The sequence below is a fragment of the Protopterus annectens genome, chromosome 1.part0, assembly GCF_019279795.1.
Source record: "Protopterus annectens isolate FY-2018-M chromosome 1.part0, PAN1.0, whole genome shotgun sequence".
Lineage (NCBI taxonomy): Eukaryota > Metazoa > Chordata > Ceratodontiformes > Protopteridae > Protopterus > Protopterus annectens.
In genome coordinates this window covers 1,792,380,871-1,792,394,535 of record NC_056725.1, presented here as the reverse complement: position 1 = coordinate 1,792,394,535, position 13,665 = coordinate 1,792,380,871, and the positions used below count along the sequence as shown (strand labels likewise).

General features: G+C 37.3%; 1 protein-coding gene across 2 annotated transcripts in view; it reads left to right on the top strand.

The window, feature by feature from the left end:
- The window catches only part of CCHR1.PART0H6orf118 (chromosome chr1.part0 C6orf118 homolog), a 1,239,312-nt gene that overhangs the window by 1,127,896 nt on the left and 97,751 nt on the right, over nt 1-13,665 (top strand). For both annotated transcript variants that reach the window (XM_044069560.1, XM_044069550.1), the window contains exon 10: nt 3,500-3,561. In XM_044069560.1, coding sequence (XP_043925495.1) covers nt 3,500-3,561 — 62 coding nt within the window. The remainder of the gene's footprint in view (nt 1-3,499; nt 3,562-13,665) is intronic.

Sequence of the window (13,665 nt, the reverse complement as noted above, 5' to 3'; positions counted from 1 at the left end):
ATTTTATTTATTTATTTATTTTACATTTGATTACTGGAAAAATCTGACTGAGCAGAACCCATTTTCATCAGAGGCCCTGGGAGAAAAGCTTCACATAGCAATAATAGGTAAGAACATAGACATAATGACACCTTTTATACAATGGTGAAAGACATGACAGTGATGTTGTAATTTACAGTACTTAAACAATAGCTAATAAATTAGATAGAGTTGTCTGAGTTTATCTGATGTTGCAAAAAGATAGATGTCCAATATATAGTGAGGGATACTCCAGTGGTACCTATTGCAATACATGGCTAGCATTTGGCAGTAGAGTGTTAGAGTGATAATTGTAAAGTTTAAATCACAGTTAGTAAAACACTAAAATAAGCAAAATGATAGTGTAATCACTTTCTGTTCAAATGTATTAAAGAAAAGGAGAGATGGTAAAGTGAGGAAGAAAGGAGGTTAGTCTGAGAAAAATTGAGGGAAGAGAAGAAGTTTATATGGGTATAGTTAGTTAGTGAACAGGTGTTTTTATTTAGTTAATTAAAGTAATTGATAGTTAAGATCGGAAGAAAAAAGGTGTGGAAGAGATAATAACATGTTAACGTTTCAGTTTTATGAGTAAGATAGCAAGAGGTTATAGTTGTTCATAGTTAGCCTGGACTGTTACATGAACAGAGCCATGAATCTGATAAATGATGTTTGAGTAGCTTTTTAAATTGAGTTGACTTGATAGTGGTTCTAATAGAGAGGAAGTGTATTCCAGGTTTTTGCCATATGGCAGACATACAGAGAATCTCCTACAGTGTTTGAAGATTTGATAAGTTGTAATAGTGATTTATTTGTTGAGCGAAGCATATGTTTGTTGAAATAAGGTTGTAGTATATTTAGGAGAACAGGAGTTTTCTCATGCTGATAAAGTAGTTTATGTGCCATGGTTAATTAGCTATATGGCAGGAGTTGTGGTAGTTCTAGCCAGGAGAGTTTTTTTAGGGGGAGGCAGTGGTGTATCCTATGAGTAGAGTCTATAATAAATTTAGCTATTTTGTTATAGCATGTTTCTAGTTTGTCCAAGTCTGTCTTTTACAGATTGGTAAGAATGGGTGAGGCATAGAGGAGAGTTAACAGGAGGTGGGTTCTGTCAGTATTTTCCACTGTGGTTTAACCTTAAGACTTAAAGTCGCATTACATAGAAGAAACATGCATATACAGCAATGAGCTTCATTTTAAGATAATTGTAACCAAAAATGATGTGGATGAGAGTCAATTTCTAAGTTTAGAGTATAAATTCTTACTAAATAAATGGTATATTTAAAGTTTTGCTGCTATCTCTGTAAGCCCAATATTTGACCTGGGATACCCTGTATGTCTCACTTTGTCTATTTGTGGTGCTGCATTAGAAAACATGCCATGAATGACTAATTTGCCATCCTACATTAGAGAATCAGCTTATCTACTTATCAAATTAGGAGAATTGTTTTGTTCTCCAGAAATGTATTGGCTAACTTTGGATATACAAAGTTTATATATGAGTATCAAACATGAACATGACTTAGAGGCTTTGAGATATTTTTTGTTTGATTGACTGTATATGTTATTGGGTTGATGAATTTTTGTTTATAAAATAATATTTTATGTCTAATAATGAAGTTTACCATTGACTTACAGGTACTGTGATTGAGGCTTCTTTTGTCCCTGCTTATGCTAATTTGATGATGATATTATTTGAATTACACTGCATTTATATAGTTTTTACACAAAAGGGGGAAGAAATTTGGTTGCCCCATTTTTATAGACATTTAATGATAATAAATTTGGTTTGTGCTTTGTTAGTAATGTGAATAACTACAGTGTGATTTTTTGGGGATATATATTTGCTTACATTCTAAGCCATTTTGCAGACCCTCTCATGTTTTGGACTATTTTGATGTCTCTAACAATAATTCTACTCACTTAGTTTTATATTTGCTTTATGATGAAATGCTTAGAGCCAGGAGGGACTGTAGGAGAATGCAAGACGTTTTTGTAGAAATGTAAACTATAATGGATGTGTTCTGTAAATGTAATTAGAGTTGTTTTTATGCTGAACAAGCTTGCCATAAGGTTTCTCACATGTCACATACAGAGTCCTTGAATAAATCTATTTTACAGCGAGATAAAAAGAAGGTACAAAGCTGAATGGTTCATTATGGAAAAGGAAGAAAGGTTATTTTGTTACTGAATGCAATGTGCTTTCTGACAAAATTGTATACACAGTGAAACTGCATTACCTATTTTATTACAAGATGGCATTTTAGATGTTATATGCCCCTTGTATTTTATATAGGAGATAATGTAATTTGTCAGGCATTTTAATTCAGAATAATTTTATATATAACACTGGTCAATGTTTGCCTATTATAATGCAGAATTCAGGCACCACTCCTTATGGTGCCTCCAGTTACTGGTTTTAATGTTATTTTTGATTTTTCACTTATTAATGGTATAACATTTGTGACAAGCAGCCAGTTTACTTGCACTACTGAACAAGATGTATATGCACTCAAATCCCTCTGTTGATTATAAGGGAAAGAATAACATGTTTTTGTGAAAGGGTTAAGGAGCAAGAGATGCTAATTTACTTTTAGCTACTGTTTTACTGCTGGTCAAAGTTACATCAATGGATACTTTTTGGATCAAACATAAGTTATTAAATAAAAATGTATTTTAAAATATAAAACTGTAATTCCTAATGAACTAAATAGGTGTGTGTATAATACTATTTTACAATTTCTGTGAAGGCTTCTTTACTGAGGCATTGCATTAGAAGCTGTATGTGAATAAACTAAGATTGTTTTTACTACATCATTCTTTTTTTTTTAATTTACTTTGTGTAGTCGTATATGATATGAATTTATTGCTAGCTTAATAAAAGTATTTTTTTTCTTTTTCAAAAAAAGTTGGTGACCTGAGTGAATTCAGTTAAAATAATTCTGCACTCTTAAAACTTGCCCATTTGTGTTTTCCATTGTGGTTTAATACTAAGACATAAAGCAATACTACTTAGAAAAAATATGCATATAAAATGATAATCTTCTTCATCTGATTTTAATGAGATACATTTTCTAAGTTTGGAGGATTCTTATCAAATAAATTATATATTTAAAGCTTTGTTGTTGCTTGACTCATTCAGTATGTCTGTAAGCTCAATAAATGACCTGGGATATCCTCAAAAATGTTATGCAAAATAGCAACAGCCCTTAACAGGTTTGTCCATGAAATGTTAGATAGTTCAGTAACATGTCATTAAATAGATAACATTCAAAGAATACCTAGAAAATTACATTCCAGAATAAGAAGTCGATAGACTATATTGATTGACAAAATGATATCAATTATTCAGTGGGACCAGCCAATAACATACATATTAGTTTCTATATCTTTCAATTCAGCTGCATCAGTTTGCTAGATGCATTCAGTACCTGCAGAGATGATAAGACCATCTATACAGCTTACTTTGTTTGTTTATTTCTAGGATATTGAGATCAATATTAATGAAGAATTAAAGCAACTGAGTGTTAGCCAAGAAACTCATGCGTAAGTAATTTTTCTTCAAAAATAAAGTTGAATTCTGATAAGAAGCTAGCAGTATGACAGTATGAGGTAGTACTGTGTTCTTCATTTCTGCAATGTCTTTAAGTAGAACTCCAGGAGAGGAGAATTGAAAATATAGTCTTTTTTGCTTATTGTATTTAACAATGAATGATTCCAGCCATTTTGACCTTGTCTGTAGTTATAATTTTATTTATTTACTCATTCATTTATTCACATTTGTTAACCAGGTAGTTGGTCTGGACAATCTGATCCTTTTCAGATATGAAATCTGTCACATAGTGACTTAGTATATTAATAATTCTATGAATAATCATCAGTAACACAAGCATTTCAGTCATTTCATAATAATGCAGTATATCCCATCAGAATGGCACATAGACAATATGCTATTATTATCTTACCTCAGAAATAATGTCATATCAATGAATTTTACAATCAAACTAGATCACTGAATTGGTATATACAGCATTGAACCATATTTGCTAGAAAATGTAAAAGTGCTGGAACTGAAGTAGATTTAGTGATACATGTAACAGTCATAATACAGAAAGGTAACATGTGAAACTGGAAAAGCATGAAGTTATTTGTTGTAATAACAGTAGGGACACATGAGCTGTAATATTAGAAGTAACATTGTAATATATCATTTACATATTAATTAGTTTCATTGCATTGTTTAGAGCTATGAAAGTAGTCTGGATTATCTTCCTTTTGACATGTAATTTATAAACCCTGTACAAATGTTATCTCTCTCTCTCCCTCACTTTCTCTCGCTGTTTCTCATTCTGTCAAGAAATGTATCTCTTACTTCTTATTTATTTATGTAATATTACATGCAGTTAACTTACAGATTTCTACATGTTTGTGTGAGTGCAAACACGAAGTAAATATAATACCTGACATTTTAGCAGATCTGACTGCTGTATGTCTTTCACAGTGAGTTAGTTCATACTACTGATAAGCATGTGTCTGTGGTATCCACTGCTGCAGTAACAGATACCCAGAACAATGCATACAAGGAGCATCTTGGAGACACTTGAGCTGCAGAATCAACAGCATGTAATTCATAAATGGATCTGTGCATCTGCCAGTGCCCACTCAATGTATCACAAATGATAATGACTGGGGCATTTGCCATCAGCTCTGTGCAATACACAGGCACACAGTAAACTGAGTTTCTGCATCTATATATAGTGCATGGGGGGATGAAAATTCAGTCTGTGATGTTGTGTACACAACTACAAGTTTCTCGATGTGAGAGTGTGACAGCATGTGAGGGAAAGTGCGTGTGTGAGTGTGTTATGTGTGTGCATGTGTGACAGTGTGTGACAGTGTGAACACGTGAGTGTCTGTGTGTGTGTGTGTGTGTGTGTGTGTGTGTGTGTGTGTGTGTGTGTGTGTGTGTGTGTGTGTGTGCATGTGCGACAGTGTGTGACAGTGTGAGCATGTGTGTGAGTGTGTGTGTGTGTGTGTGTGTGTGTACGCGAGAGTGTGTCGTGTGTGTGCATGTGTGACAGTGTGTGACAGTGTGAGCATGTGTGTGTGTCTGAGTGTACCTACAGCATTTCCTATGCATTATGCAGAGCAAGTTATTTGGGCTAGAATGTACACCTACAAATGCAGTTTTTAAAACATATTCTATTTGTACATGCATTACCTATTCAGATATCAAGACAATTGTTGTATTAAATTAGGACTTTGTTCTCTATGAAATACACCACCATTTCCCAACAGATATGCTCCTTATTAGCCTGGCTTGCAGGATGAAATGACAATGTCTATTCCAAGTTGATTCTGTCACATTGTTACATATCTGATGTACCTGAGCAGCACTGATAGGAGGTGTGGGTGTAGTTGTGATACTTATTGTGTATTGATTGTGCTGTATGTATGTGCATCCATGTCCTGTATAACTACCCTTATGCATTTTTATGTGCTGTTTGCTATCTATCTATCTATATCTATATATATATATATATATATATATATATATATAATTGGATCTAGGACTATTGAACGAAAGTTCAATATTCCGAATCCAGAATCACCGAACACATTTTAACTAAAGTGCTTTCACCGAAAAAGCACTTTTGTTAAAGTGCGTAAAAAAACCAAAAAAACAATAAATCTACTTTTATGCAGGGGGGCACCCACACACCCCTACTTTAATATTCTCCCTCCGAGATCGCACTACAGTAAGGAAAAGGGAATATTCCCTTATCTGCACCGTAGTACGATCTCAGCAACAGTCATTCCCCCACGACTCCCTCTAACTGCAGGCATGCTTCCGCGAAAGCGCTTTTTCGGTAAAAAGCACTTTCGTGGAAGTATGCCCAGCTGTTTGTGCTTTGGTGAAAAGTTCCTTAGGGGATCAGTACCGATCCCATAGCTGTGTGTGTGTGTGTGTGTGTGTGTGTGTGTGTGTGTGTGTGTGTGTGTGTGTGTGTGTGTGTGTGTGTGTGTGTGTGTCAGTACACAGTAGGTTTATAAGTTCATAGGTATTTACTAGGCTAATGACCACAAAGGCTTTTTTAAGCCTAGCCATGCATCCCAAATCTCTGATAAGCTCTGATACCCTTGATAAGTGTAAGCATGTGCCTGGGAGATGAAGTATTTACAGGTTTCCTGTGCCCATTAGAGACACAGGTGCCAAAATAGGGATGAATTTTTGGTTTCCCATCCAATTGTCCAAGTTGCACTTGAATTGGGTTAGGGAGGAACTGTGCTTCACATGGATGAGGAGCCAGTTCCATAGACGGGATAGTCTCTAGGATACATACCTATCTCTCCAGGAGGTCATATTTATATCACAGGCAATGTTTAAGTCTTTAGAATGGATAATTCTGGTGCTGTTTGTTTTGTGGATATGCAGGAGGTCCATCAGAGTGGGGTCCGTCAATGCCCTGTATGCCAGGCATAGATCTCCCCTCAAAAGCCTGTAGCACACAGAATACAGGGATAGGGCCTTGAGGCAGTCTGCATAGGACATTTTACTTACGCCCTGTATTCTTTGACATTCCAATTGTTGGATATGCATGGTTAGGTACATACCAAAGGGGGCATTGTACTCAGTGATAAGTCTGATGAATGCCAAATACAGTGAAACAATTACTTCCTTGGACTTCAATGCCATACCTTTGTTTATAAGTTGCACACCATAGAATGATTTCCTCACCACTGTAGACACATGATGGTCAAAGGCTAGATTGCTATCTATGTGTCTCCCTAAGTCCCTGACTACTGGGTCAGCTCTAAGGGATATGTTGTAAATATGATAGTTACTAGGGATAGATGGCTTCCCAAAGGATACTATTATGTATTTCTTGGCATTTAGTTTTAGTCCATGGCTCTGACACCAGTTGTTTGTCTGTGTCAGCGCCTCCTGGAGAACATTTGTGTCAGTGTGAGATTCAATGGCAGCTCCTAATTTGCAATCATCTGCAAATTTAGTCTGTCAGAGATCACTGACATTGGCCTTGACTTCTGAGAAGTTAATGCCAAAAAGGAGCAGTCCATGGACTGATCCCTGAGGGGACTCCACTTGTGACTGGCCTCTTAGTAGAGGTGGACTCCCCAATTCTGACTTCCTGGGTCTTGTCTGTGAGCCAGTTGGCTATCCACTGGGTGACATACGGGTTTGTACCTAACCTCTTGAGTTTGTCAACAATGCCTGAGTGGGGTATTGTGTCAAATATCTTGGCCAGGTTAAGGTAGGCAGTGTGAATGATTTTGCCCTCATCCATTGCTTTGGTGACCTTCTCAAAGAAGTCTACCAAACTGAGTAGGCATGATCTGCCCTTGATGAAACTAAACTGGGTTGAGTCCATTGTCTGGAGCTTTACTATATCTCTATTGATCATCTCCATGATAATTCTTTCCATGGCTTTACATATAAGACAATGAGACTTATGGATCTGTAGTTTCCAGGGTCTGTAGATGGCCCACCTTTGTGCAGAGGGATGACTGTTGCCTTTCTCCATTCATGAGGCACAAAGCCTGTTTGGAGGCTACAGTTAAATAGTAATTCCAGAGGCCCTGATAGGTCATGTTTCATGCTATTTAGAAGGCATCCTGGGATATTGTCTGCGCCCATTGATGCAGTGTTCTTGGTCTTAGAGAGAGCATTAAGAACCTGTTCCCTAGTGATAGTAGTGGGGGTTATATTTGATGATATTTCCTGAGGGAAGGTTGAGAGGCAGCAAGGGGTAAAGTTAGAGCTGAATTTATCAGCCAGGAGGTTTGCTATATCTTCTGGTTCAGTATATCTGGCTCCATTTACAATGAACTCTGCACACAATTGTGTATTGCCCTTGAGGCTGCGGACATAGCTAAAGAATGCTTTGTGGTTGTCCTTGGCCTGGGAGGCCAAACTTACATCAAATTTGGCTTTGGTAGACTTTATTTGTCCTTTGAGTTGTTTGTTTAGTTTGATGAGAGTGCTTTTATCCTGCTGAGTGCTGCACCTCCTAATTTTTGCCATGATTTTCTTCCTCCTATTATACAGCCTATTGATTTTGTGATTCCACCAGGGTAGCCTGTTTTTTTAGTTAGTTCTGTACTTCTTCCTGGTTGGTACAGCTGCCTGTATGCAGCTATTAACATGCTTGTACAGGTTTTCTGTGAACAGTTCTGCATAGGCAGCAGTGTTCTCTGGGTTTATGGAGGCTTGACATTTTGCCAGATTCTCAGTTAATATTAGGAGGGTAGCCTTAGAATAGTTCCTGAATATTCCAGGTTTAGGTTTTATTTTTACTTCAAAGGAGACCATTTTATGGTCTGACCTTAGCAGGGAAAACATTACAGTAGGGGTGTGTGCAGCAGTCTCCCATATTAGTGAGGACCAGATCCAGTATGGTTGCACCCCTAGTTGGTGTACTGAATATCTGGTCCATGGAATTTGTGTTTTCAAAATCCAGGAATCTCTGAGGATGTAATTTTGATGTCATATAGGATTCACAGTTAATAGTGGGATACTTAAAGTCACCCATGGATATGGTATTGTGTTGGATGGTTAGTGTTTCTAATAAGTTTAAATACATGGTATGGGTTTCCTGGGTCATGGGGGGGGGCTATAGCTTGCAAGGAAGTGATATTGGATTTTATCTATGGCAATTTGAACATGGAGCAGCTCAAATGCATTGTCCTGTTTGACCAGCCTTGAAGTATATTTATTGTAAATAGAGACACCTCCACCTTTAGTCCCTGCCTTTGAAGTAGCTGGCCTAAATGTGTGGAATACATTATAACCTTGCACTGTTGGTGTGCCCTCTGTGGCTTTAAACCATGTCTCAGTGACCGCACAGATATCAGCATTCTCTGGGGTAAAGAAAGCTTCTAGGGAGTGGAGTTTTTTGTTTAGACTCCTAGCATGAGCTAGATTTTCTTGGTTTTGATTTGCTATGTCAGAAGTACTTTCAGTTTGGCATTGCCTAAAAAGGCACTATGAGAGAAGACAATGTTTTCACTAATATTCAAAAGCCTAGAGGGGAGATGTGCAGTCTATCCCTGGCAAAGCAGTATGGTCTGTTGATAATCTCCTTCCATGCTGACAAATATTGCACCCCCTTAGAATGACATTAGAAACTAAGCCAATTATTAAAGTCAATCATCTTTTGTTCATATTGTGGCATCATCCTTGGAGAAGGTAAAATACTGCTCAATGATAGGCTCATACCTGCCTGAGACACATATTCCAAGAGCTCCAACTGACTGTAACTTTCTCCTTACTCGGCCTGGTGAGAGGGATATCAGTGTGTCTCACAATGGAGTCTCCAATGAGTAGAATGTTGGATTGTGTGGTGGCTTGCCTTATGGGCTTAGAGTTAGAGGCTCCATGAGATGTAGCTCTATGTGTTGGTGTGAGTGTTGTTTTGAAAGAGTGCATTTGGGGCTGCTAAGGATTTTTACTATGTGTACTTCATCTAGAAGGTCTTTGTGGTTTAGGATGGTTACATGTAAGTGCCTCAGCATATGTGGGTCAATATGTCTGCTTTGAATTGTGTGTGATGGGTGCAGCGCGTGTTCTACTGACAACCTTATTGACATTAGGAGTACTTTTATGTGAGAGCTTTGCCTGCAGTGACATGGTATAAATACATCTCTCACATACCATATCAGTTTGTTTGAGAACTAACTGGTTGTCATATCAACAGACACTTTTTTATTGATTAGACAGTTGGAGTGAGAATATCAGTCACTGTCAGGAGTATCTGGTTTGCAACTATGTGGACAGTGCTTGTCACTGCAAACTAGTTGTCCTATGTGCAAATAAGTACTGGAGAAATTTCAAGTATGCTGTATCTACACGTCTGCATCTAGAGTTTATTGGACTGCTTACATTAGATTGATGTGCTAATTCTGTTGCTCTGCTGGTACTACTGACTGTGCTGCTATGATTTTTGTCCACTTGGTAGCTTGTATTTACTGAGCAATAACACATATGCAGTCTGCCCATCTCTGAATTGCATAGTTCCATTTATTTATGCTGATGCCGATTTAAATATAGGTCATGCAGCATCTTTTTTGATACACGGTAGCATATCCCTCTTGCGACCCTTCTATTCTGTTTTTATTTATTTATTTATTTTACATTTGATTACCGGGAAAGTCCGACTGGACATAGGTCCTTTTTCAGCGGAGGCCCAGGGAGAAAAGCTCCACAAAGAATTTTAACAGAACAGTAATTCAATGCACAATGTTAATCTACATACAGTACAGTATATTAATAACATTCAGCATTAATTAACATGTGACATAACATAACAGTTTCAACAGATATTAATTCTTACATTTTTAGTAGATGACATTAAATAAAGCAAGGGGAAGGAACAGGTGCATATATTTATAAGAGATATGAAGAGAGTAGATGTATGGAATGTGGGTTTGATAGATGAAGAGATAAAGTGAGAGGGAGGAGGGTCCTAGTATTAACCTGGACTGTCACAGTTGCAGAGCCAGTAAATGTAATTTTAAGGATTTTTAAAATCCATATATGGAATGTATAGCAGTGATGAGGGAGGTAATTTATTGCACTGTTTGGCAATAGTCTTAGAGTACAGGAATGAGTTAGGGATGTTTTGCATGAGCAATGGGCTCATAGTTGCTGTGCCCAAATTCCCAGTTGATCCAAAGCACTGTCTGGTTAAGTGACTTGCTCAAGGTCACACAGCAGTTAAATGAAGGCTGATAAAATCAAACCCTGCACCACAGGAAGTAGCTTGTTAACAGCTCAGAAGCTTAATTTTCTGAGTTAACTGCTAACTAAATGTACAGTCCTCTTGCACAGGCTAAAAATCAAACTCAGGTTAACTGCTTGGAATGCAGCTATACTCATCATTGTAACACCATGCTATACTTTCTGCTAAATATTTTCATGTGTGATAGCATTTTTATAAATCCATCCCAAAATGAATTATTAATAATGGTTCTCAAAAAGTTCATCCAGGCTAAGTATGACACCATATCATGTGGTGCATATCCTACTGGAAGGTTGTTGTTTTAAGGACCTACCTCCAAAAACGTGTGTTTTATTGTAAAATCACTCACAAATTTTTATCTGAAGCAAACATATTTCCTTGTTAGCTTATCTAGGTAAAACTCCAGCTCAAAGTGAACAGTTTGAGTGTACATTACAGTATATGGGATCCTGTTTTCCACAAGTTATTATGCACCTTATATTGAATTTTGCAATTGGCCAAGAGCTTTGATCAAACCTTATTCAACAGAATAAAGGAATGTCAGCCATTTGCATGAAAAACAGAAATTCTTCTACTTTAGCACTTCAGACTCTAACACTCAGTAGAAATCTCTGCTCTACCACAGTTCAGGGGAAAGCAATAATTTCAAGAGACTGTTGCAAAACAGTTAATTACACAGTTACAATATCAAACTACCATATATCAAAGCGATATGTTCAGTGGCAGATAACAGTTACCATCTTTCTGTCTTTTGGGAAAGTCAAAAAGTGCAGAACAAAGGAAGGTATAGCAGGTATTAATGTCATGTGTTTGTGAAGCCTTTCTGATTAATTCAGGTATTCCAACTGTATAATTCTTTCTAGTAAGCAATCACATACCTTCAAGTTCTGTTGCATGGCTTACTCAAAAACTACAAAAATATAGCATTGTGTTAAATAAAGGTGTGGATAAATGAGGTGTAGGTTGATACAGTGAGTTCTCTAAAATGACTAGACATATCCTTTTAAACTGAATCAGTGACAAAATACACTTTCCTAATTGTGGTCGACACACACAGGTCAAAGTTTAAACTGTTGTGTATTGCTGCACCTAGATCTTTACTGACAGTGTCATTTTTAAAATATAACCATTTAGTTTGTTATCATACTTTATGTCATTTTTTTCTCGAGTCTCATGATGCTACATTTATTGATAGTAAATGTGAGGTTGTTATTACTGCACTAGGTGAGTGCTTCTTGGAGAAATCAAGTCCAGCATCTTATGCTGGAGAATTGCATTACACAATTTGCAGTCATCAGCATATGTGGTAGTCCTTTGCCATTTTACCAATTTTTATCATATCTGTGTGTGTGTGTGTGTGTGTGTGTGTGTGTGTGTGTGTGTGTGTGTGTGTGTGTGTATTAGATTATACAGTGTTCTGGGCCAGTAACAAAAGATGTATAGCATTTAACAATACTGTTTAAATGGCTTGCATGTGTGTGAAGTAGTATGGGTAAATATTTTTTTCAGTGTGTGTTTATTTGCATGAACACAATAAAGCACTGTGCTAGCACTATCTCATGGTATCTCAGGCAAGTGTGAACTGTGCATGGTAGACTAGTCAGTTCTGTGTCATTGCCCCTAATCATGAGAACTACCTCTGTCATGAGTTGCTGTGCTACTTCCATGGCCTTGGCTGGAATGTGAGTAATGTCTGCTGGGTGAGCACTCCTCACAACTACATCCAGGACCACAATCCTGTGGCCTACCTTATCTGGGTGAGAACACTGCAGTTACTGAAAGAGCAGTGGAAGTAGTGTCTCTACAGGCATCTGATCTTGCACAGCCATGTCTGCTAACAGCAGGAGATATAATGACACTCCAACCAGATGGATGCCCATCCTCCTCCAACAGATGTTCCATCACAGAGACTGCCTGATCCAGTGTGTTATTCATCTTTTCCATGGAGTCACCCACATGGTTCATAGAGTCATGCATGTCAGATTTTATGACATTTAGTACTTGCACTATCTCTTGCAAGGCCCTGGTGGAACATGCCTGTGCCTCCTCCTCTTCCAGGGCAACTTCATCACTCCTACAGCAGACAGAGGTTAGCATATCACTTGCACTATGTTGTATCTGGGAGCAACTTCTCCCATATCCTCCATCAGCATTGATGTCATTGACTGCTTGTTGTCAGTCCTCTCTTGGGCAGATTAGTCACCTATGGTGATGTAAGGACTGGATAATGACTTTATTTTCTGTACCAGTGAATGGTGGCTTGGGGGTGGGGTACATATTTCTTGTTGGGTGCCATATCCCTGTATGAGATAAAACAGAAAACAGGAAAACAGACAATAAATTAAATATATATTATACAGACAGGATAGCTGTGAACTCAATTTCATATAAATGTATGCATCCATCATGTACACAACAATTTAAATGATAATGCTCCCTATGACTGCACACAGGTTAGGACACAGCCCAAAATATTTTTATTGAAATAATAATATGTAACAGTTGTATAATGCAGAGAACAGGTTGTTGTAACTGTGTAATACATCACAGCATTAAGAGCAATAATTCACAATGTACTAGCAGAAATGTACAAAACTATTACAGTATTTTTTCCACTGCTGTGGAGGGCAGTCAGGTAGATATCACATTCTTAACGCATTTCTTTATGTTAACACATATAAAAATATCTGGCCTTGCTAGGAAGTTATAATACACTCATGTGCAATAACTGTTCAAATTCCAGTTAAATAAAACCTATAAAATATGTCAGGCAGCATTCCATAGCAAACTTTTTTGTAATGCAGACTTAACTGAACTGATATACATGGGCTATGCCAACAGTAGAGGATAAAGAAAAAGCAGAAAGGTAACTAAATAGTTTGTACTGGCC